This window comes from Syngnathus leptorhynchus, chromosome 17 (assembly GCF_054491065.1).
Source record: "Syngnathus leptorhynchus isolate UIUO chromosome 17, UIUO_Slep, whole genome shotgun sequence".
In the NCBI taxonomy this organism is placed as follows: Eukaryota; Metazoa; Chordata; class Actinopteri; order Syngnathiformes; family Syngnathidae; genus Syngnathus; species Syngnathus leptorhynchus.
Window position 1 is genome coordinate 8,796,040 of NC_141211.1, and position 19,304 is coordinate 8,815,343.

Consider the following 19,304-nt stretch of genomic DNA (forward strand, 5'->3'; position numbering starts at 1 on the left):
AAGTCTGGTCCTCCAGGGCCCCTATCCATCCCGATTCAACACACTTGATTCAAATCATCAGGCTTTTCTCGAGCTTGCCACTCATTTGAATCAGGTGTGTTTAAGTAGGGCTCCACCTAAAACAGGCTGGGTAAGAAAGAGCCCTTGAGGACCAGACTTGGTGACCTTTGCTCTCTGGGATGGTACCTCTCCAGCTTGCTCACCTAAAAGTGACTCAGCTTGCATCCGATGCCAGTGGGAAACTTCTCGGACCGACCTGGGTGAGTATATTATATAAGTGGGAGCAGGGCAGGTAAAGGATCAGGACGCAGCGGCGTGGTGGCCTGATCCCATTAGAGGTTTAATTTCATGAGCTTTCTTTAGTCTCGCTCCAGGACCTAAGAGGGTTAGAGCGTTCACCATCGCTCATGTGCGGCCATTCCAGCATCTGCCATGGTGGCATCTCTTTATCGTTTTCTTCCAGAAAGCGATTTGCTCATCGAGCCCCGGTCCGGCAGTTTGACACGCGGCTAGTCGCTCTGAATGCAGACCCCGTGAAATATCTAGCTCAACCGGCGCAGACGCAAGACTCTTTCAGACAAAGACTCTCCTCCTTGTTGTTGTCACTGGATTTGTATCAGACGGACCATGGGCAATCACGGCTCCAACCTGGAGGACATCCTGGCCGAGGACATGCACCATTGGTACAACAAATTCATGCGGGATTCGCCGTCGGGTCTCATCACGCTGTTCGAGCTGAAGACTATCCTGGGCCTGAAAGGTATGACCGAGAACGCCAACAGCTACGTGGACCAGGTCTTCTTCACCTTCGACATGGATGGGGTGAGCCGATCCCGTTCGAACTTGGCCACATCCAGTCTGGCCGTGTATTAAGTGGCAAAGGCGATGAAGAAGCAGGATGGCGGCGGCCGACCCTTGTCACATTTTCTCTCCGTGCAGGACGGCTACATCGACTTTGTGGAATACATTGCTGCCATCAGTCTGATGCTGAAGGGGGAAATCAACCAGAAGCTCAAGTGGTACTTCAAACTCTTTGATCAGGACGGCAATGGAAAAATTGACAAGGAGGAGTTGGAGACTATCTTCTCGGTAATTAGATTAGATGAGATGAGCGAATCCTTTATTAGTCCCACCGGAGAAAGTACCAGTTACGGTGCAAAAACTGAACTCATGATGTGGATTTACTTGCCATCTTCTTCCTTTGCAGAGTCATGCAAGCAGGAATCAATCTGCGGGAAAAAACAAACACACTGAGGGAGGCCAAAACTTGACTTTTGTTTCAGACCAAACTTCAAACTGGGAGATTATGTGGGGGGGGGGTTTTGTCCAACAGACTGAACTGATTCCGATTTGGTGTTGAATCAGTAAAATGTCGTGACTGCGTCAATATTTTACCTTGATGTTCCTTAACAAGGAAAACCTCACAGCTCGTGCCGTTTGCCGTTTGCCGGACGCTGTCAAAAGAAATACATTCTGTTTATTTTGGAGGTGGGGAATTCAAGAGTAGCCTGTGCAAGAACTTTACTTCCTGACTCATTGATTCCAATCTTTGTGAGGGCTACCGGATTAAGTGGGAAGTGTGACCTATGCTAATCTGCGGAATCAGATCAACGCAGCGGAAACAGGGACCACTGACCCTGACCTAATTCTGTTCAGGAGTTAACCTATACATTTGCACAAGACCCAAAAATATTATAGATGAGCAGAAAAACATTTGATGATCATGTGAAACCTTGGACTGACAGCTTGTGGCAACCAGAAAACTAAACTGTGATGGCTACCATTAACTATGTCTCCCCCTACAGGCCATCCAGGATATAACCCGAAACAGAGAAATTGACCCTGAGGAGATTGTCACGCTCATATTTGAGAGAATTGATGTTAAGGGGGAAGGTAAAGCATGCTAGAAAAAAGAAAGAAAAATGATCCTTGATGTTTGTTAGGCTGCAATGTTCAGAAAATACTAAACTAATCCATCTACGCAGGTGAGTTGACCTTGGAGGAGTTCATCGAGGGTGCCAAAGACCATGAAGACATCATGGATATGCTGAAGAACCTGATGGACTTGACACCCGTGTTGATGATCATTGTGGATGGCATAAGGCCGTGAGGGGCCAAGCTGACCGATAAAACAAAGACAAAAACAGTGAAGAAAAAAAAGAATACAGGTTAAGCCCCCGCCCCCGAGACATGTTTGGGATGAACTAACCCTCGTCTCTGGTGATCAGGTGGACAGAAAAACTCGCTCCCGACACCTCGATTACACGACAGTTGTGCTGAAGTCTCTCCTTCCCAGTTGAAGTTTACTGTAAAATCAGAAGAGAAGAGACTGAAACAATCAACACCAAAATGTCCGACAACTCCACAGAATATGATTGTCTCCTAGCATTGAAAATTGTGCCTAACACTTCTGTAGAAACTCTTTATTACGTGAACATACAAGTACTTGAAGTCAACAATAATGCATCAAAGCGTCATTCATTAGCTGATTTCTGCTGATGGGCGGCTAAGCATTTTATCTTGCTCTGACAATTAAATGGATTTAAAATGAAAAATGACATTTAGTGCAATGCATGTTGCGAGTTTGCTCTAGCTCAGCCGCTTTTGCTGTGATCTTCTTAAAAGAAGCTTCATCCCACTGACTTGTAACGGAGATCATTCAAAGCTCCTTCCAACAAGGCTCCTTCCTGTCTGTTTTGAATCATTTTCAGGAAACCCAAGCAACAGTACTGCTCGCTTTTTGTGTAAATGCCGGATGCACATTTTCTAGTTTTTCAAATAAAAGCCTTATGTGTGGTCATTTTTTAAGCATTTCTATACAGTCATAGTTTTCAAATTAAAGCCCGACTACGCAGTCATTTTTAAAGCCTTACTTGACATGAGTTTGGGTTAGGAGAGAAGAGTCGTGCTGAGTTAGTGTGAGTGCATACTGCGTGTGGCCCCTAACGTGAGTCGAGAACAATGTGGATCTGCGACAGAAAGATCTGCGATTGGTTGGCAACCAGTTCAGGGTGTCCCCCGATGACGGCTGGGATAGGCTCCAGCACGCCCCCGACCCCCGTGGAGTCAGGAAATGGACAGGTAAGTAAATCGTAAATCTCCATTCTGGTTTTCATACTTCACGCTCGGGGACGCAACACTTTCTGATCAGTTGATGCACGGAAAGGCAGGATTCGTTCCCTCACTGATCCGTTCTCGCGATGAACCGGAAATGCAAATCACTCACTGATTCGTTTGTTGGTAAACGGGAAATGCAATCCACGACTCGTTCGTGAACGGGAAGTTAGGTCATTTTCTTCTTCGTTTATTTTACGGCGAGGTGGCACCAGCTTCAATGCGCATTATTGACATCTACTGGTTGAAGTTCTATGAACTGAAAAGAAAACGAATCACTTCCGTTCACTCTCGTTCACTGAAAAGATTCGTTCACTCAGGAGCCAACACTATACCGTACGTATGCGCAAAACACAGAATTGGCAACATTACATGACACATTCAAAACAAATGAAGACTAAACGCTTATTTTCCGGGGGCGAGCCAAATTTGCTTCCAGCAGGTGGCGGTAATGCGCCACCGACGGAAAAAGAAGCAGTTGCTGGCCGCAGATCAGCTGACACGAAGCCTCTGTCGACTCGGACTGGCCGTCGTCCTGCCTTCCTCGGCCGCTTTTGTTCTTGTCGAAAGGCTACAAAATCGTCGTGTCGTGCGAGTGTTGAGCGCGAAGGATGCCGTCGCTGCTCTTCTGCGGCCCGAAGATGGCCGCGTGCGGCATTGTTATTAGCATCTGGGGCGTCATCATGTTGGTGAGAAAACAAAGCTGCTCGCAACTTTATCCTCCTCTCTCGGTTCCTATTTGTTTTGTCGCAGGCGCTTCTTCATTAGTGCCATTCGTTCGACTCCAGAGTGTAGACTAAGCGTTGGGCTGGTACTGTGATGTGATCACGTGATCTCTTTCCTCGTCTTCACGTGACTTCTGCTAAATGGAAGGTGGCAGAAAGAAGACTGCGCTAGTTTGAGAAAGGCATCGGCATCAAATCAAACATTTCTTGATAGGGGATGATTGTGAAAGCATCCAAGTCGTGCTTTTTCTTGACAAGTTTTGTTCGGAATGACATGCGAATAGGGCATTATTTTGTCAATAGAGTAATTTCTCCAAATAGCTTGTGGGCATTGCAAACTGGAATCTGCTCTCAAATTCCTCGGAGGGATAAATAACGGTGCAGTCAAATGGAACATTTAGTTGAAATTGCGATGTGATGAAAACACACATTTCTGGAGGTCAAGCCAGTATTGGGTAATTTTTTGGGCTGTGCTGTTTGCCGTTTCAGGCCATGCTGGGAATCTTTTTCAGCGCCAAGTCGGCCGTGCTCATCGAGGATGTCCCGTTTACCAAAGAGGACATCCGCAACGAGTCAGTGCCGCCTGCCATCCTCCTCTATTTTGACAAAGAAGTCTGCAGTTTAGACGGACGCAATGTGTAGGAAAACAGTTAGGCCTGGCAATAGGAAGTGACATCACTGCCTCTGTCTCCCCCCCCGCAGTAAACAGCCTCCTCAGAACATCTACGGTCTGTACAGCCAAGTAGGCATCAACTGCTTCATTGCCGCCGGCGTCTACTTGGCGGTGGGCGCCGTGTCTCTGTGCCAGATTCGACTCAACAAGCGGCAGGAGTACATGGTGACCTAAGAGGTTGAAGCCGGGCAGGGGGCGGGGCCAGCACCTGACGCTGCCCGTCTGCTTGAGGCAGACGAACCAAGCTGTGTAATTTATTTCCGTATTCTTGTCGTCTCTGCTCTGTTGTCACTTTGTCGGTGAGTGTTCCTCTCCGCTAGTAGAAACCTCTGATCGGAAGTGTGGATGTCAAAATAAAAGTCGCATGGATGGAATTTTGCATGAAAATCATCTTTTGGCGTGAAAGTTTGCAAACATTTTAGCACTTAAAGTAGAGATGTCTCAAGCCCTCGCACTACAATAAACTGTACAATGACTGACTGCATGCCCAAGACATCTTGACCACTTAACCACCACATGGAGGTGACGCAGTAGGGGTGGTTCGAGTTTGAAGAATACCACTTTACAACCATTGGCTACAAGGCGACCAATGAGCAACGTTGGATCAAGAAGCCCCGCCTTTTCCAATGAGTACCCAATGGCGTGGAGAGTTTGCCAATGGATCTTAACTTCCACCTCCCTTTGTGTTGTTAACTTTTCTTCCTGTTCGGGAATCGTATGGAGGGAGGCCTTTCGTGACGCCAAATCGAATTTTAGTCGGCGCGTTGCCGATGCAGGAATGTATGAAACGCCGCAATTAAGCGCCAGCCAGCTTGCAACGCCAGCCAGCTTGCAACGAGTCATCCCGGCTAACGTCATCTAGGTAGCCAGCTAGCGGCGAGCAGCTTTAGCTCGTGCTTTTTTGTCCATTGACCGAGACGGGTCGCCTAAAAGAAGAGGTGCAGACCAGACCGTGGGTCGTCGACATGACGTCTGCTTCTGCGAAGGTAAATGAGCAATTGGGCAACAGGGGTTGTCAGCGGGCTGACGTACTGGAAGTGCCTTTCAAACGCAAACAAGTGTCTTGTCAAGGGTAAGACGACGATCTTTTGGGAGCCACTTCAGATTTGGTCCTAAACCAGGAACGTGACAAAAGCCTTCGAAATGGTCGATTCGTCAACAAAATGGCCCGTTGGCGTCGTAATGATAATAAAAGTCGCTCACTAAAGTGTTGCATTTGCATCCCGATGTAGAAAAGGTTGAGTTGACGTGACCAAGTTGCATTCGCATTCAATTGCTCTTCAAATGTTTCATTCACAACCTAACTGTTAATGAGATGGATGCATTACCATCATAAGTGTTCCTAAACAATGCTGCAATCACAAAATTGCGCTCGTTTTGTAATATCATTTGGCAAAATTCATACCAAAGTTTTTGGTTGCATTTCCATCACAATTGTTGACATAACGTTTCACGGGCAACACAATCTGTGATATAAAGTTGCACAACGGTCAGTGAGATGTTGCTTTTTTCTGTGCTTTCTAAATGTTGCGTGATTGTTGTGTAATGGTGGCGCAGGTAGGCGAGATCTTCTCGGCGGCGGGCGCCGCTTTCAGCAAACTGGGCGAGCTGACCATGCAGCTGCACCCAGTGTCCGACAGCAGCCCTGCGGGGTAAGCCCAGCCGCCGATGCTATGTTACGTCAAGCTAAAATCAGATGAATTAAATGCCGCCTGTGTTCAGGGCCAAATGGACGGAGACGGAGATCGAGATGCTGCGGGTGGCCGTGCGGCGATTTGGCGATGATCTCAACAGCATCAGCAGTGTGATTAAAGATCGCACCGTGTATGTGTGCTCAAAGCTTTGCCGTCCGTCGCGGTCGAGTTCCGTCGGCCAGGCCGATGCAGATACCTTCCAGCCTTAATAGCAAAACATGCTTCCACACCGTTTTAATCTGTTGAAGTCAAGTAGTGCTTAGCCTCATGGACTAAAAATTGCTCAACTGTGATGGGAGGCTGCAACTTACAAAACTAAAATGAATGTTAGCATTTATGAACATGGTACGCGCGTATCAAATTGGCATTGGCACCAATGAGTCAATATTTGTATCCCAAAAAATGCAGGGGGATCAACAGAAGGGATGCTCCTTTTTGTTTTCCAAAAGGACATTTTGATGAGATCAATGTTTGTGCCACGCCAGCGCGCAGATCAAGAGCACGGTCAAGAGGAAATTGTACGAGGACAGCAGGGTACCCCTCGCCGTCGATTCAGCCAAGAAGAGCGTCAAGAAGGCGGCCGCCCCCGCCGCCCCCTCTACTCTTCCCACCGCGGTGCCCGCATCCTCCCCGCAGGTCGTCGTGGCGACAGGAATGCAAAGTGCCACCTCCCTGGTCCCACCCGTCAAGAAGCAGAAGACGGCAGGTACGCCTCTCAGCCGCAAAAATGCCTGACTTCTTTGGTTCTTTCCAACAAATTGGTGCATTTTCCAAACTTGAAATTTGCAGAATTCGTGTCCAAATCAAAATGTTGAATTTGATTGTCAAGGAAATGCTGTCATTTTTTTTGCTGCCATCAGACGTGACGCTGAGCGCCCTCAACGACTCGGACGTCAACAGTGACTTGGTGGACATGGATGGACTCGGCAAGAAGCTCAATTTCGACCAAGGTAGGCTTCAGTCTACCCTTGAAATGCATCACAAAGACACTTTGTCGAAGCCTTCTTCCAAGCCAAATAGCCGTCCGTTTGAGTCCTGCTTGTACCGATGGAACAAAAGCTATTTGGTTGTTGTTGTTTTTTTCCATCGGCTTTTGGTGGCTTAACGTGCATTTTTTGTGCTTCTCCCCAGAAAATCTGAACCTGGACTCCAGTCTCATCATCAACCCCGGAGACCTCCCGCTGCTCTCCCGCTGACCGGCACCACCTGCAGGTTCTGAGCTTTCTGACCTTTAATTTGAAGGGAGGGAAAGCCCCTGAATCACAATGACAACAATTGGAAGTCAGCCTTTCTGCCCGCTTTGTCCCAAGCATCTTCAAACCTGACCACCTTGGCGACTAGCACGTGAGGCTCAAGTAACTTTCCAAGTTGTCACTTTTCACTCCACTCTTTTCACTCCTAATCATTAAATCCATCGATCAAATTCCTCGTCCTTTTTGTCAACAACGTTGCGTGCGCGCCGCACAGATCTAGTATATAACTATATTGTAGCGTTAACAAAGTACCGGGAAAGACGTGGGTTTGGTAAAGGGCTCTTTATTTAACAAAACAAGAGTTCGAGCCAACAACTACTGAACTGTAACTATAAAAACATATAAAAGTTGCGACACGAAATTAAATATATCAAATAACTATAAAATAAATACGATTTTCAAACCTTGTGTCACTCCAAATCACTAAATCCTTCAAACGTGGGGCCCTTCGTCATCCCGTGATCAAGTCCTTTATGTAAACAACCGCCGCGCGGTGCCGGTGACGTCACTTGCAGTTTAAATGACAGTAATCCCTTGCGACATCGCGGTTCGTTTATTGCGGTTTCACTTCATCGCGGATTTTTGAATTTTGAAAACTTGTGAAAAAAAATCACATACAAGTCGCTCCTGAGTATAAGTCGCCCCCCCCCCCCCAAACTATGAAAAAAAACAAGACTTATAGTCCGAAAATTACGTTACTTGTTTTTTTTTTGGGGGTGGATAGTTGGCGGTACACATAAAAGTTATGTTTGGTGAATTGGTGAAAACAAAATCAGCCCATAAATGTTCCTGATCCCATAAAGTTTGAGAAGCGTTGCTGTACACAGTAACACTCTCGTGGGAAAACCCGAAATCAAAATGCCGCCGCTGCGACCAGGCCATTGTCAAGCAATCCAGTTGCAGCATACAAAAATCGGACCTCCTGGTCAAGATTTGTGGTGGAAAGGCAAACTGGGGTACTTTGGAAACATTTCAAACTGGAAAAATTCACAGAATTTGGAATCAGACTCAAGATGGCAACTGAGCCCGAAGGCGCTCCCAAATTGGCTCAGTCCGCCCACCTAACTGGACCTCGTCGTCATCGCAGAGCTGGGACTTGCGTGGCGGTGAGGGTGGACTCAACGTGGGGGGTGGGCGGTGAAAGTGGGTGGGGATAACTGAGGACCTCCACTGGCGGCAGTGTCTGCAGCCGAGGCGCTGCGGGGCAAAGACAAAGCGAGGAACAATAATAGTGAACATTCACTTGAAAGCCTGTTTATTGTGGGGGGGTCTAGATTGTGAAAATCCAATCGGTAAAAATCCGCGAGGCGACAAAACATGTTTTGAAAAGTTTTACGTGCGCTGTAAACACACTGAACTCATTTTAATCACTCGAATCGCCACCGTTGGCTTTTTGACTTTTGGTGTTGGCTTGCAATGTTACCACTAGCAAAACCAAATTTAGTGTTAGTACCAACTAGTAGCCTGCCGGAAGTAGCTTGCAATGTTACTTCCGGCATTCAGGCTAACAAACCATTAGCAAACGTTAGCATCTAAAAGGGCAACACACAAAAGCAAACAAAGCGAGGAATCGTCTTATGATTGGGCATCACCTGAGTGCATATCTGCTGTGGTGGGTGGGGTCTAACACTCCAGTCACAAAAAGTTTCTTGGGGGGACCGTCTGACTCTGCCCCTCCTGAGAGACGACATCGAGAGCGGACATTGACAACCGGCGTTGACATCGATGCGGTCCTACCTTGACTCAGGAGTAGCGTCGCGGGCAAGCTCGTAACCCCGCCTGCTCGTATATCCAATCGATTGTCAAGCAATGTTTCCAAAGTACAAGCAGCTGCTCACAAACTGGATCATTTTCCATCCATCCATTTTCTGAACCGCTTTGTCCCCACTGGAGCCTATCCCAGCCGTCATCGGGCAGTAGGCGGGGGACACCCTGAACTGGTTGCCACCCAATCGCAGGGCACGCAGAGACGAACAACCATTCGCACCCGCACTCACACCGGCACCCTCCTATGAGTCGGATGTGCACCCCTTTGATCATTTTGAAAAGTCCCAAAATAATCGGTCTGGTTTCAGGAAAGATGACACATTGAGCATTGACCGTTCAGAGGCTCAAATTCTGAGAATTTGGACAATTTCACGTTACACGAGGTCTAAAAACGATTCTTAAGATAGTTTTCAGCCCATGTAATAGTCAAATTAAGTCGCTGCCAAAAGTCTCAACAATAGCTGGAGTTTTGGGTCTCTGTGTTTAAGGGGCTTAGCGTAAGGAGTGACATCACGAGCTGGGGTCGGTCGGCGTGGTCGCCCGTAGCAAAGAAACCCGAATGTCCACTGTTTCAGGCGGCTGATTAAATTCAAGTCAAAACATATTTACCATTCAGACAGTCGCTGTCCCTCCCAAGTGGTCCATCTTGATGACGAAAACTACAATTTGTGGGTTAGGGCACTCCTGAATCAAGGTAGCATTAGGTCAAAAAGTAGACTGAAAAGTTCCAAACCTTTTCGTTTGAGCGGCGTTAAGGCGGGCCATCTGATGCTGGCTCCGCCCCCGGCTCTGCTGGACAAGTTGGGAGACAACACACAGAGAGGCAGCGAGTTACACAGTCAAGTGGAATAAAGGACGTTTGCAAAAATCAAGGCAGGAAGACAGCGAGAGAGGTCGGGAGCAGCTGAGTGAGCCATCGTAGGCCGACCTCCTAGTGGGACTCGGCGAGGAGTTTGGCGTCACGCTGCTTTTCTGCCAGCCGAACCGCTGAAGATGACACAAACACAAACGTGAGTTCCGGCGTCGACACGCCGTCGGCACCGCCGTAAAGGCAAACGCCACCTCAGCCGGCGGCTGCTGTTGCCACTGGCTGTCGGATGGAGCCGGAAGCTGACAGGGAACTCTGGAAGGCAAACGGCTAGTGTGAACGTGAGTGGCCGCAAATGGGTGGAGCCGTCCGGGGGCGTGAGGTGGGGTCCCTTGGAGTAACGCCTCCATGTTGTCCTCCTGCGCACAAACCTCCTGTTTACCGGCGGCGGATGGACGCACACAAAATGAAAGCTTGCAGTCACGAAAGTCAAATAGTGCACGAGCCAGTCCGAGCAAATTTGACTTTTTGGGGTTTTCCCCCCCCCCCATTCAGGAGGATTCATGTCATTTCTCCTAATACCAAACAAACTTTTTTGAAGAGAATGGTCAGAAATGTTCTGAGCGATAGCATCAAAGTGCCCATCAGCAAAGATGCATTTTCTACCATAAAGCCCCTGAATAGGTCATCTGAAAGGATTGAAAAACTGACCTGTGACGGACAGCTGCAGTTGACAGACACTCGCCTTTGTCGCAGCGAGAACATGGGACTGGAAGCCACCATCCGGTCACTGATGGATGCAAACACTGGTATTGGCAACCTTAAGAGCTAATGTTGGAGTTAACGTCAGGTGCTACAAAGTAAGGAGACTGTTCACTTGTTATTGCTGAAATGACATCTTGACACGACTACATGTCTTTAAAAAAACAACAACGGGAATCTTGGACAATTGCTAATTCATACAGCAATGGCTTCATTACAGCCTGCAGTATTACTAACCTGACACTTGTAATCATGGGGGCGCTGATGGACCTGCGTAGAGCCCCGGCAGCTGCGCCTGCGCACTGGTCTACTTCCATCCGCTCCATCGCGCCTGGCGCCAACAGGGGGCGACGGTCAGAGCCGATCCGCCAAGCCAACCAGGCGACCGAGGGCTCTACTCGAGCACGCTAAAAGCCCGACCCCCAGGCCTCGCTCACTGTGAGCCGCCGCCGCCGCTTCAGCGCCAGTCCGAATGGGGACGCGGCCCTTCCTCTACCGCATCCCCCCCAACCCCCTCCTCTAAAAAAGATAGAACTCGACGACCCAGTTCCGATCAGACGGCGCTTCCGAGCCACAGTTAAAATCTGCAACAACGTACGCTACGCCAGAAGAGTCCCGCAAAACAAAAGTTGCGTCGGCGCATGAGGTCCAAAAGTCAGCAGGACGGGTCCGACTTCGTCCTGCAGTCGACACGCATTTGTCTCACTTTGGGAGAGGCGGAGGGGCGCTAGGCCGCGGCCCTGAGTCGGTGTCGGCAAGCCGCCACGAACCGAACCAAGGGTGCCGTCCGTCCCCCGGGCGCAGTCGATCGGGCGAGCCGCCCTACGCGCGCCCGACGCACTTCCACAACATGTTGGACGGGTTGGCGACCTCACGCAACTTTGACGCAACACTTGGACGGAAGTTGAGGCAAGCCATCAGCCCCCTCCCGTGGTCGCGTGGGGAATTGCAAAGTTTGACGCATTTTTTTTTCTTTTTTTTGTTGCACTTCCGTCAAGTGTTTTCAACTTCCGCAATACGTGCGTATTGTCTATGATCGTGACGGGAAAGAGAAGTAAAAGACACCAGCAGCAGGCTTGACCTTTCACCCCTTTGCACGCGGAACCTCACCTCACCTCACCTCACGTGTTTCAGTGCTTTGACGGTCAGCCAGCAGCCAGTTAGCCAGCTCTGTGGGCTCCTCCTTTGCATGGCGCCTCTACGAGTGTTGTGCGTTCACGGCTATCGACAGAACGGCGCCTCATTCCGGGAGAAGACTGGTGCCCTGAGGAAGCTCCTCAAGAACAAGGCTGAATTGATTTACGTGGACGCGCCGCACTTGCTGGTCCAAGGCGAAGGTGAGCTAAATTGAGGTAATCGCACTTCAAAGTTACAAACAAACAAACTGACAAAACAAAAAGTGTGTTCTTCATCTTTTTGGATTGAAAACAAGCTGGTACTGTTTGCTGCATGGCAACTGTTTCCGCCTATTACTGCAGCAGGGGATAGCAACTTTGACACAACACCAGCCAGCAAGCTTGATGATGCGCATGCATTTGCCAAGCTCCTTTCTGATTTTGATTTTCTGCCGACTACACTACTTGTTTTTACACTGCTATCGAACAGGGAATGGTAGACCAAAAGAGACAACGCGGGAGGGTCATTTCGGAAGTCGAAAACCCGTTCAGAAGTTAATGCAACAAAATAGCAAGACACCGGTTCGTATCTCGAAAATGTTGTGAGTATAGGCGTTTGTAAGTACAGGTGCCACTGTATTCAATTCATCCTTTCACAGTTGGGGACAATTTAATTGAGCGTTTTTGTCGACACTACTGTCGTCAGTAAACGTCCGCGCACAGTGGACCGATAATGGTTTCTCAGCCCAATTGAAATTCCTGCTACGAAATCATTTGAAATGATGTGCTTTTTAATTGTCGGTTTGATTTTTTTTTCTCTCTCAAAACATGTCTGCTTTCATGCTCAAGAGGGCGACGGCACCAACGGGGACCGGTGCGCCCGAGCCTGGTGGTTCTCGGACCCTGTGGCCCGGACTTTCAGCGCCCAGCAGCCTTGTGAACGGAGCGCAGGCCTGGATGAGAGCGTGGCGGTTCTGAGGCAGGCGGTGCGGCGGGACGGACCGTTCGACGGTGTGCTGGGCTTCAGCCAAGGCGCCGCTCTGGTGGCCATGCTGTGCGCGCTGCAGGAGTCCAACGCCGAGCCGGACTTGGCCTTTCGCTTCGCCATCCTGGTGGCCGGCTTCCGCAGCGCCTGCGCGCAACACCTTGGGTCAGGCTGGCGAAACGTTTGCGGACAGGGGCTGGCGAGGGTTGTGGCCTAAACAATGTTGCGCTCTGTCTGTGGCACTTCCTCAGGTTCTACTCCAGCCCGCTCCAGATGGCGTCAATGCACGTGTTCGGCCTGGAGGACGGTGTGATACCCACCGACACGAGCCGGGATCTCCTCTCCGTCTTCCGAGAGCCGTACGTGCTCACGCACACCGGTGGACATTTTGTCCCGGCCGCCTCCGTTCACAAGCAAAGTTACCAGAACTTTCTGGAGCCCTTCCAGTGACGAGGGACACACAATAAAAAAAGTGCATTAAATGATCAAGACTCGCATTTCCCCCCCCCAATGTCCTCTTTGAGAGCACCAATGTCCAAAATGACACTGGGTCCGTTTGTGTGCATGTTTCGTCTCACATGAGTTTTTAAGGCGGAGCTCACCGCTGCCCTGCCCGATTGCCGCCTTAAGCCTGAACTGGGTTGGTTTTCTGGTTATTTACTATTATAATCCACCAGTGGCAAAAAGCAGGAGCATAGCACAGCACCTTTGAGTGGACAAGTGGCTGCACTACAACACGGGACGGCCTCACGTCTCCAATGAAACTTTTCAAACACGATTTGTGTCTGAAAAAGCAAATGCGTTCAACAGGTACCTGTTGCATATTATTCACATTTGCTTACAAAATGCGTAGGAACCCCGTAGGGTGCCAGCCTCACCAAAGGGGGCGCACGAGAGCAGGTGGTGTGATGTTCGTTGCTGTCGTCTTCTTCCTTTCTTGTTCTACGCATACACTTTGTCAAGCTGACAAACGAAGGAGGACAGTTGGATACACGCTCAGGTAGGGCTTGACAGCTTTTTGCACTAAAACGATTTTGCATTTGCCTATCAAAGGTTTAATCGAGGTAAGAATACACATTGCTTGCTTTCATAGCAGCATAAAACACATCAATCACATGCCGTGCATTCAAGCTTATCCTGCTTATTTCTCTTCAAATTCAGGTTTTCACCTCATTTTGGTATTTCCATCAACACAAAACAACTTTAGAAAGACTGTTTATTTTTGCAGGAAAATATCAACACATCCCTTAGGATGTAGGAAGTAAATATGTTCAAAGAAAAATGCAATAAACCATAAATATAACCGTTTGTAAGTGCTGCTGTGCATTGTTAGGTGCGTAAAAAACGTAACCCGCTGGCCACTAGGTAGCGCGGTGTGCACCTTTCGACCCACTTTTGAGGGTTGAAAAGACTTTTTGCCTGGTTCAGTCGCTGATGCAGTTGCAGCCAGCAACGGGATGGGGGTGCAGCAGAGGCCAAAGGTTGCGTCTCCCCGACGTTACCCGCCCATAGCGACCATGGCTGTAGACTGTTACCATGCTTACCGTTCACTAGAGTAACAATCTGAAGCCACGGTCGCCACGGAGACAGTAGCAGAGGTGGCACTGAACTGAGCTGGTCTGCATGGCAACTGCAGGCTGGCCGGCCTGTCGGCTCTGGGACTACCTGTTACAAAGACGGGTTTACAATTTCAAATATCCACATCTTAAGACCATAACTAGCCCACAAATCCTGTCAAATGTGTTCCATCTCGCCATGCTAGGCTAACGGAAGGATGTAAGCCGCTCCCAAAATGCAAAATGTTGTGGCTGATGTGACGGAGGGCCAAATATGTCATGGCTGGAAGGACAATGAGGAGTTGGAAGCCAGTTTTGCAAACGGATGGCGGCCTGTTTGATGCATTTGCCGGGCATCAGTAGCCATGACTGTAGACTGTTACTGTAGCGGGAGTTTGCATACACGCAGTAAGCAGTCTAAAGCCAAGGTGTTGATGCTCCGGCCGTCTTGGCCAAAGTCCAAAGAGGAAAACTCAAGCACACGACGCCATCGAGGACAAAAGCCATTTCTGCCAACAACTGCAGACTGGAAAACAAAACAAACAAAGACAACCTTTTCATTAAGCACATTATTTCTCCCCAGAGATGCTGAATTGAAAGCGATCCAAAATGAAGATCCCTGAAGAGGTTCAGAGTCAATTTGGATGTTGTTTTCACTTGATGAATGTGGAGGAACCTGCGGGCCCAAGAGCATCAACGGAGAGATGATGCAACGTGTCACGATGGAACCTTTTCCAAAAAACAAACAGAACATCTTTAAATTTGAGAACGTTTCCTCTTAGATTTACTCTGGATGAGAAAAAGTCATGTAATCGACATCACTGTTGTGGCTCGCTAAAGTCGTCTTTTTTTGGACAACGCCAATGAAAGTTAAGAATTACTTGATTTCTTTCAAAGGAAAAGAAAAAAGTATTGAAAAAGATGTCCATTTTTTCAATTACAATCCATTCCCAATTTTTTTTTACATTTTACATATAAAATATTTAAAAGTACAAACATTTGAGCGGGCAATAACATTAAATCAAGATGAATCACACCTTGGTATTATTTAGGTTTTAATTCATGTATATAATTTATTTCCGACCGTATTCTGGATGGCAGTTGTTGCTAATGCTAATTAGCGTACGTGAATCTCACCATGCGCGCTGTCCGTGGTACTGAGTTGTATGTGTGTGTGTGTGCGTGTGTGTGCGTGTGTGCGTGTGTACGCACGCGCGGGCTTGTGTGCGTGCGTGTGAGAGCTAGAGAGAGAGCGAGAGAGAAAGCGAGAGAGGTCACGTGGGCCGCCAACCAATGGGCTTTGACCTCGCTCAGACTCCTGACGTATCAGAGCGCACCCGGTCGCTCGGTTTCCATGGCAGCAGCAAACGTTCGCGTTCCCGCGCAAACGAGTTGTGAATGAGTGTCCATTCACCCCCCCCCCCCCCCCCCCCCAACTTCGTGCACAAGCGAGCGTCCTTGCCCGCTGCGCATTCCGCCCACACGCACCGGAGGATCACACTGCGGTGTACGCGTGCGCGACGCCCACTTTTTCTTCGCCATCCTGTAGTTGTGCGTGCGCGTGAAGAGGCCGTCATCCGCAACGTGCCCAAGAACGAAGCTCAGTCGACGTCACTGAACGACAGCGTCACAGGGAGGAAACAACGGCTGGAAGTCCATATAAGGAAGCGGGGGCTCCCAGCCGCAAGGAAGCCATGAAAGTGACGCTCCAAATGACCGAAGTGGAAAAACACGCGCTGGGTGACAAGAGCGCGCGTCCACACGCACGCGCATCCGTTTTGGAGTCAATACAATTATATCGGCGGCATAAGTCGAGTTGCGCGAGTGAGTCATGCTGCAGGAATGCTCACTTTCGTCTTCATCATCATCATGATCATGATGATGATGATCATCATCAACAACAGTCACTCTGCAAACCGCTTTGTCCAAACCCAAGTTTTCCTCTCACCTGCCTCCGTGTGGCGCGCGTTTGACAGTCAAGACGGCCTCCTGCGCGCGTGCCAAGTGTCCAAGCGTGCACGTTTCTCTTCTTCTTTGTTTTTTTTTGCCCTTTTTTCTTGCGATCCGGTTGGTGTCCGTGGCCGGCACTCGCTTCCCTCACAGAGCGGCTCTCCCATCCTCCGTGGGCCTTTTATAGAGATGCCCCAGTAACTCGTAAATGGGAGGGGGCCTGGTGTGTGTGTATGTATGGGGGGGCGCATTCATTCAAAGATTCACCTACACACATACGTGTGTGGGCACGTCACTGAGGCGCGTGTGCTGCTATTTATAAGGGGTGAGGGGAGAGCAAACGGGAGCTCGGCTTCTTGCATGGAAAGCTCGTGCGCATCATCATATTCTTCTTCGACATCATTGCCGTTGCCGTGCTTTACCAAATAATTCAATTTCATCTCATTGGTCCAAAAATGAATTGATGTACTTTTGTTCATCTATTTCTGCCAGTGAGCTATCGTGACGGACAGGCAGATCGATTTAAGGCTCCTCCCTGTAGAAGGCAGAAACCGCAAAATTAATGACTTTTTCTTTGAATGAAGTAGAACAAAGAGAATTACTCCTTGCGTCTGCCTCATAGCTTCGCTTACCTTAGCTTAGCCTGATGCTAACAAGAGATGCAGACAAAATGCCGCCGCTGCCAACTTGGTTTGTCTTCTATAGCCCCCTGGCGGCCAAGGCGCCCAAAGCAGAAAGAGCATTGATTTGAAGCCAGAGCTCCCGAGAGCTCTATTTATCCATCCATCCATCCATCCATCCATCCATCCATCCATCCATCCATTTTCTGTACCGCTTTACCCCCACGGTTGTATATATATATATATATATATATATAATTTTATATTATTTATGGCAGTTGTTGCTAATGCTAATTAGCGTACGTGAATCTCACCATGCGCGCTGTCCGTGGTACTGAGTTGTATGTGTGTGTGTGTGCGTGTGTGTGCGTCCGAAAAAGTGGACAAAAATATATATATATATATATATTGTTTTGTCCACTTTTTCGGGGTTCATAAAGTTCTTTGCAAAAATTTCAAACAATTTGTCATGTCCTTTTTTTATTCTTCTTGTCTACCAGCTGCCGCCCACTCCCCCTGTTCCCCCTATTCTGACTCATACTGAAAACCCAGAGAGACCCATGCACGCGCGCGCACGTTTGTGTTTTCTCTCCCTTTGATTGCCAAGCGAGCAAGCGCGCTGGCCGATAAGAGAACGAAACAGAAAGCAAGAGAGAGCATGCAGACAATATAAGAGAGAAGAGATTGATGCAAGAATGCGACGGTGGGATGAGCCGGACGAAAAACAAATGGAGAAGGAGAAGGGAAAAGGTAGAAAAAGAAAAAAGGATGGAGGAGTGGTGGAAAAAGGAAGGACAGAACGACTGAGAAAGAAAATCGTGAAGGGGGAAATGGAGGAAAGTGAAGACAGAAAAAGACAAAGAGGGGTGAGGCTGGAGAGAAGTTTAAAGGAAAGGATACGTGGAAGTGGACGGGCCAGAAGATGAAAGGATGGATGGATGGATGGATGGATGGATGGATGGATGGATGGATGGATGGATGGATGGATGGATGAAGGGAGGGAGGGAGGGAGGGAGGGAGGGAGGGAGGGAGGGAAAATATCGAGATGAAAATCGAGGCAGTCATAAAAAAGTTATATCGGAGCATTAAGAGTGCCAGTGGGAAGGGGAGGTGGAGGAGGGTTGAGGTTGTAAGAAAGATAAAGAGGACAAACGTTTCCTGCGCGAGAGTTCCTCCTGCCCACACGCACCGTGCAGGAGGTATCAAACCCACGCGCTCACTCACACAGCGAGGCCTCCGCATACGCCCACTCACCCAACAAACTCTGAGAAAGGATTTTCAATTTGTAGTGCGCCACGCGTGAGGACTCCGTTTCCGATGCACGATGCCTTTTCAGCCGCGCGCGCGCGCGTGCGCACGCTGGCATACACACGCTCGGGCTCTGATGGCAAAATCTTCCAACACGGTCACACAGGTGTTGCGTCCCACAAACGCTAACAGGCTAGCAAATAGCATAACTGCTACAGTATGACCCCAACTTGCGCGTTTCTAATGTGTCAACCTATACTCCATGCGCAGAATAAAAGAGAACAAGGTCTTCTACATTTTAAATTGCCACAGAACCTTTGAGTGTTTGCGTGCTTCATGCACGCTGCATCGCTCGAACCGGCTCAACTGTCTCGGCAACACACGCAAAAAAATGGTAGAGCGGTCACGGTCGTATTTCGTTTGTCCTTTGCGGGAACCGACGAATATTTGTGGCCAACAAATGCAGTGTGACAAAGATTGGGTGTCATGACGGCATGACTTGATGGTTCCTTCAAGCGCAAGCATCAACTTTGTTCTCAGCGCGCGGTCAGCGTCCGTCTTCTCTTCTCACTCGAGTGGCATCCTTCCTCGCTCTCACTCTTCACCTCCTCATCGGCGGGGGCGGCGGGGGGATTCGCCATTGGGCGGGCCGGTGAAAGCCCCTTTTGGCTGCCTGATGAGATTCACCACCCCCCAAAAAGTCTGCCCTCGCTTTTCTCTCATTTGTATTCTTCACACCAGCTCTCTCTCTTCCTCCTCCTGCTCACCCTCACCCCGCCGAGCGTGTGTGCGCGCGTGTGCGTGTCATCCTGCATTGCTTCACCTGCATTTTGCTGCAGCACAGACACAGGGGGAGACACACACCCACTACATCCGGCAAGGCACCCCCTTCACACTCAAACGTGCACACACGCACGCCACTTCCGGTTCTCCATCACATTTGCGCGCACATACACGCTGCAGACACTTCAAATCTTAAAAAGTGGCGCAGATGCGAAATAAGATGGCGAGAGGATTCCATGATCTAAATGGAA

General features: G+C 49.0%; 5 protein-coding genes and 1 long non-coding RNA gene across 16 annotated transcripts; 4 read left to right on the plus strand and 2 right to left on the minus strand.

Annotated features, from left to right (window-relative positions):
* Positions 1–135: 135 nt before the first annotated feature.
* On the plus strand, positions 136–2,832 carry LOC147043643 (guanylyl cyclase-activating protein 1-like). Its single transcript, XM_085935657.1, has 5 exons — positions 136–260; positions 621–822; positions 940–1,089; positions 1,806–1,893; positions 1,986–2,832. The coding sequence occupies exons 1-5, from the start codon at positions 229–231 to the stop codon at positions 2,108–2,110; spliced, it is 597 nt and encodes a 198-aa protein (XP_085791783.1). The 5' UTR covers positions 136–228; the 3' UTR covers positions 2,111–2,832.
* On the minus strand, positions 420–3,952 carry LOC147043644 (uncharacterized). 3 transcript variants are annotated; one of them, XR_015068649.1, is made up of 5 exons: positions 3,227–3,952; positions 2,210–2,306; positions 1,996–2,119; positions 1,396–1,454; positions 420–1,229 (listed from the first exon to the last, which is right to left on the minus strand). It is a non-coding gene; the product is annotated as an uncharacterized LOC147043644 (long non-coding RNA). The 3 variants fall into 3 exon arrangements; XR_015068648.1 differs by having other exon boundaries at positions 3,119–3,239; XR_015068647.1 differs by lacking the exon at positions 3,227–3,952 and adding an exon at positions 2,874–3,110.
* LOC147043645 (ribonuclease kappa-B-like) lies at positions 3,426–4,886 on the plus strand. Its single transcript, XM_085935661.1, has 3 exons — positions 3,426–3,803; positions 4,329–4,411; positions 4,542–4,886. The coding sequence occupies exons 1-3, from the start codon at positions 3,726–3,728 to the stop codon at positions 4,684–4,686; spliced, it is 306 nt and encodes a 101-aa protein (XP_085791787.1). The 5' UTR covers positions 3,426–3,725; the 3' UTR covers positions 4,687–4,886.
* A 251-nt stretch (positions 4,887–5,137) lies between these two features.
* LOC147043646 (BPTF-associated chromatin complex component 1-like) lies at positions 5,138–7,835 on the plus strand. Of its 2 annotated transcripts, none has more exons than XR_015068646.1 (6): positions 5,138–5,498; positions 6,070–6,164; positions 6,235–6,336; positions 6,615–6,912; positions 7,067–7,156; positions 7,338–7,394. XR_015068646.1 is itself a non-coding variant. In XM_085935658.1 (6 exons), exons 1-6 carry the CDS (start codon positions 5,478–5,480, stop codon positions 7,400–7,402), a joined length of 594 nt encoding a protein of 197 aa, XP_085791784.1. In that variant the 5' UTR covers positions 5,158–5,477; the 3' UTR covers positions 7,403–7,835. The 2 variants fall into 2 exon arrangements, 1 of the variants encoding a protein (XP_085791784.1); XM_085935658.1 differs by having other exon boundaries at positions 5,158–5,498; positions 6,692–6,912; positions 7,338–7,835.
* LOC147043647 (uncharacterized) lies at positions 7,727–12,059 on the minus strand. Of its 8 annotated transcripts, none has more exons than XR_015068641.1 (8): positions 11,034–11,737; positions 10,746–10,824; positions 10,289–10,453; positions 10,155–10,213; positions 9,960–10,018; positions 9,052–9,136; positions 8,521–8,656; positions 7,727–8,436 (listed from the first exon to the last, which is right to left on the minus strand). XR_015068641.1 is itself a non-coding variant. In XM_085935656.1 (7 exons), the coding sequence occupies exons 2-7, from the start codon at positions 10,815–10,817 to the stop codon at positions 8,578–8,580; spliced, it is 519 nt and encodes a 172-aa protein (XP_085791782.1). In that variant the 5' UTR covers positions 10,818–10,862; positions 11,034–12,050; the 3' UTR covers positions 7,727–8,577. The 8 variants fall into 8 exon arrangements, 3 of the variants coding, with proteins under 3 accessions (XP_085791782.1, XP_085791778.1, XP_085791781.1); XR_015068643.1 differs by lacking the exon at positions 7,727–8,436 and adding an exon at positions 9,836–9,885 and having other exon boundaries at positions 8,593–8,656; positions 11,034–12,059; XR_015068645.1 differs by lacking the exon at positions 7,727–8,436 and adding an exon at positions 9,836–9,885 and having other exon boundaries at positions 8,593–8,656; positions 9,960–10,015; positions 11,034–12,057.
* On the plus strand, positions 11,164–13,378 carry ovca2 (OVCA2 serine hydrolase domain containing). Its single transcript, XM_085935651.1, has 3 exons — positions 11,164–12,133; positions 12,761–13,061; positions 13,148–13,378. Exons 1-3 carry the CDS (start codon positions 11,986–11,988, stop codon positions 13,344–13,346), a joined length of 648 nt encoding a protein of 215 aa, XP_085791777.1. The 5' UTR covers positions 11,164–11,985; the 3' UTR covers positions 13,347–13,378.
* The last annotated feature ends 5,926 nt before the right edge of the window (positions 13,379–19,304 follow it).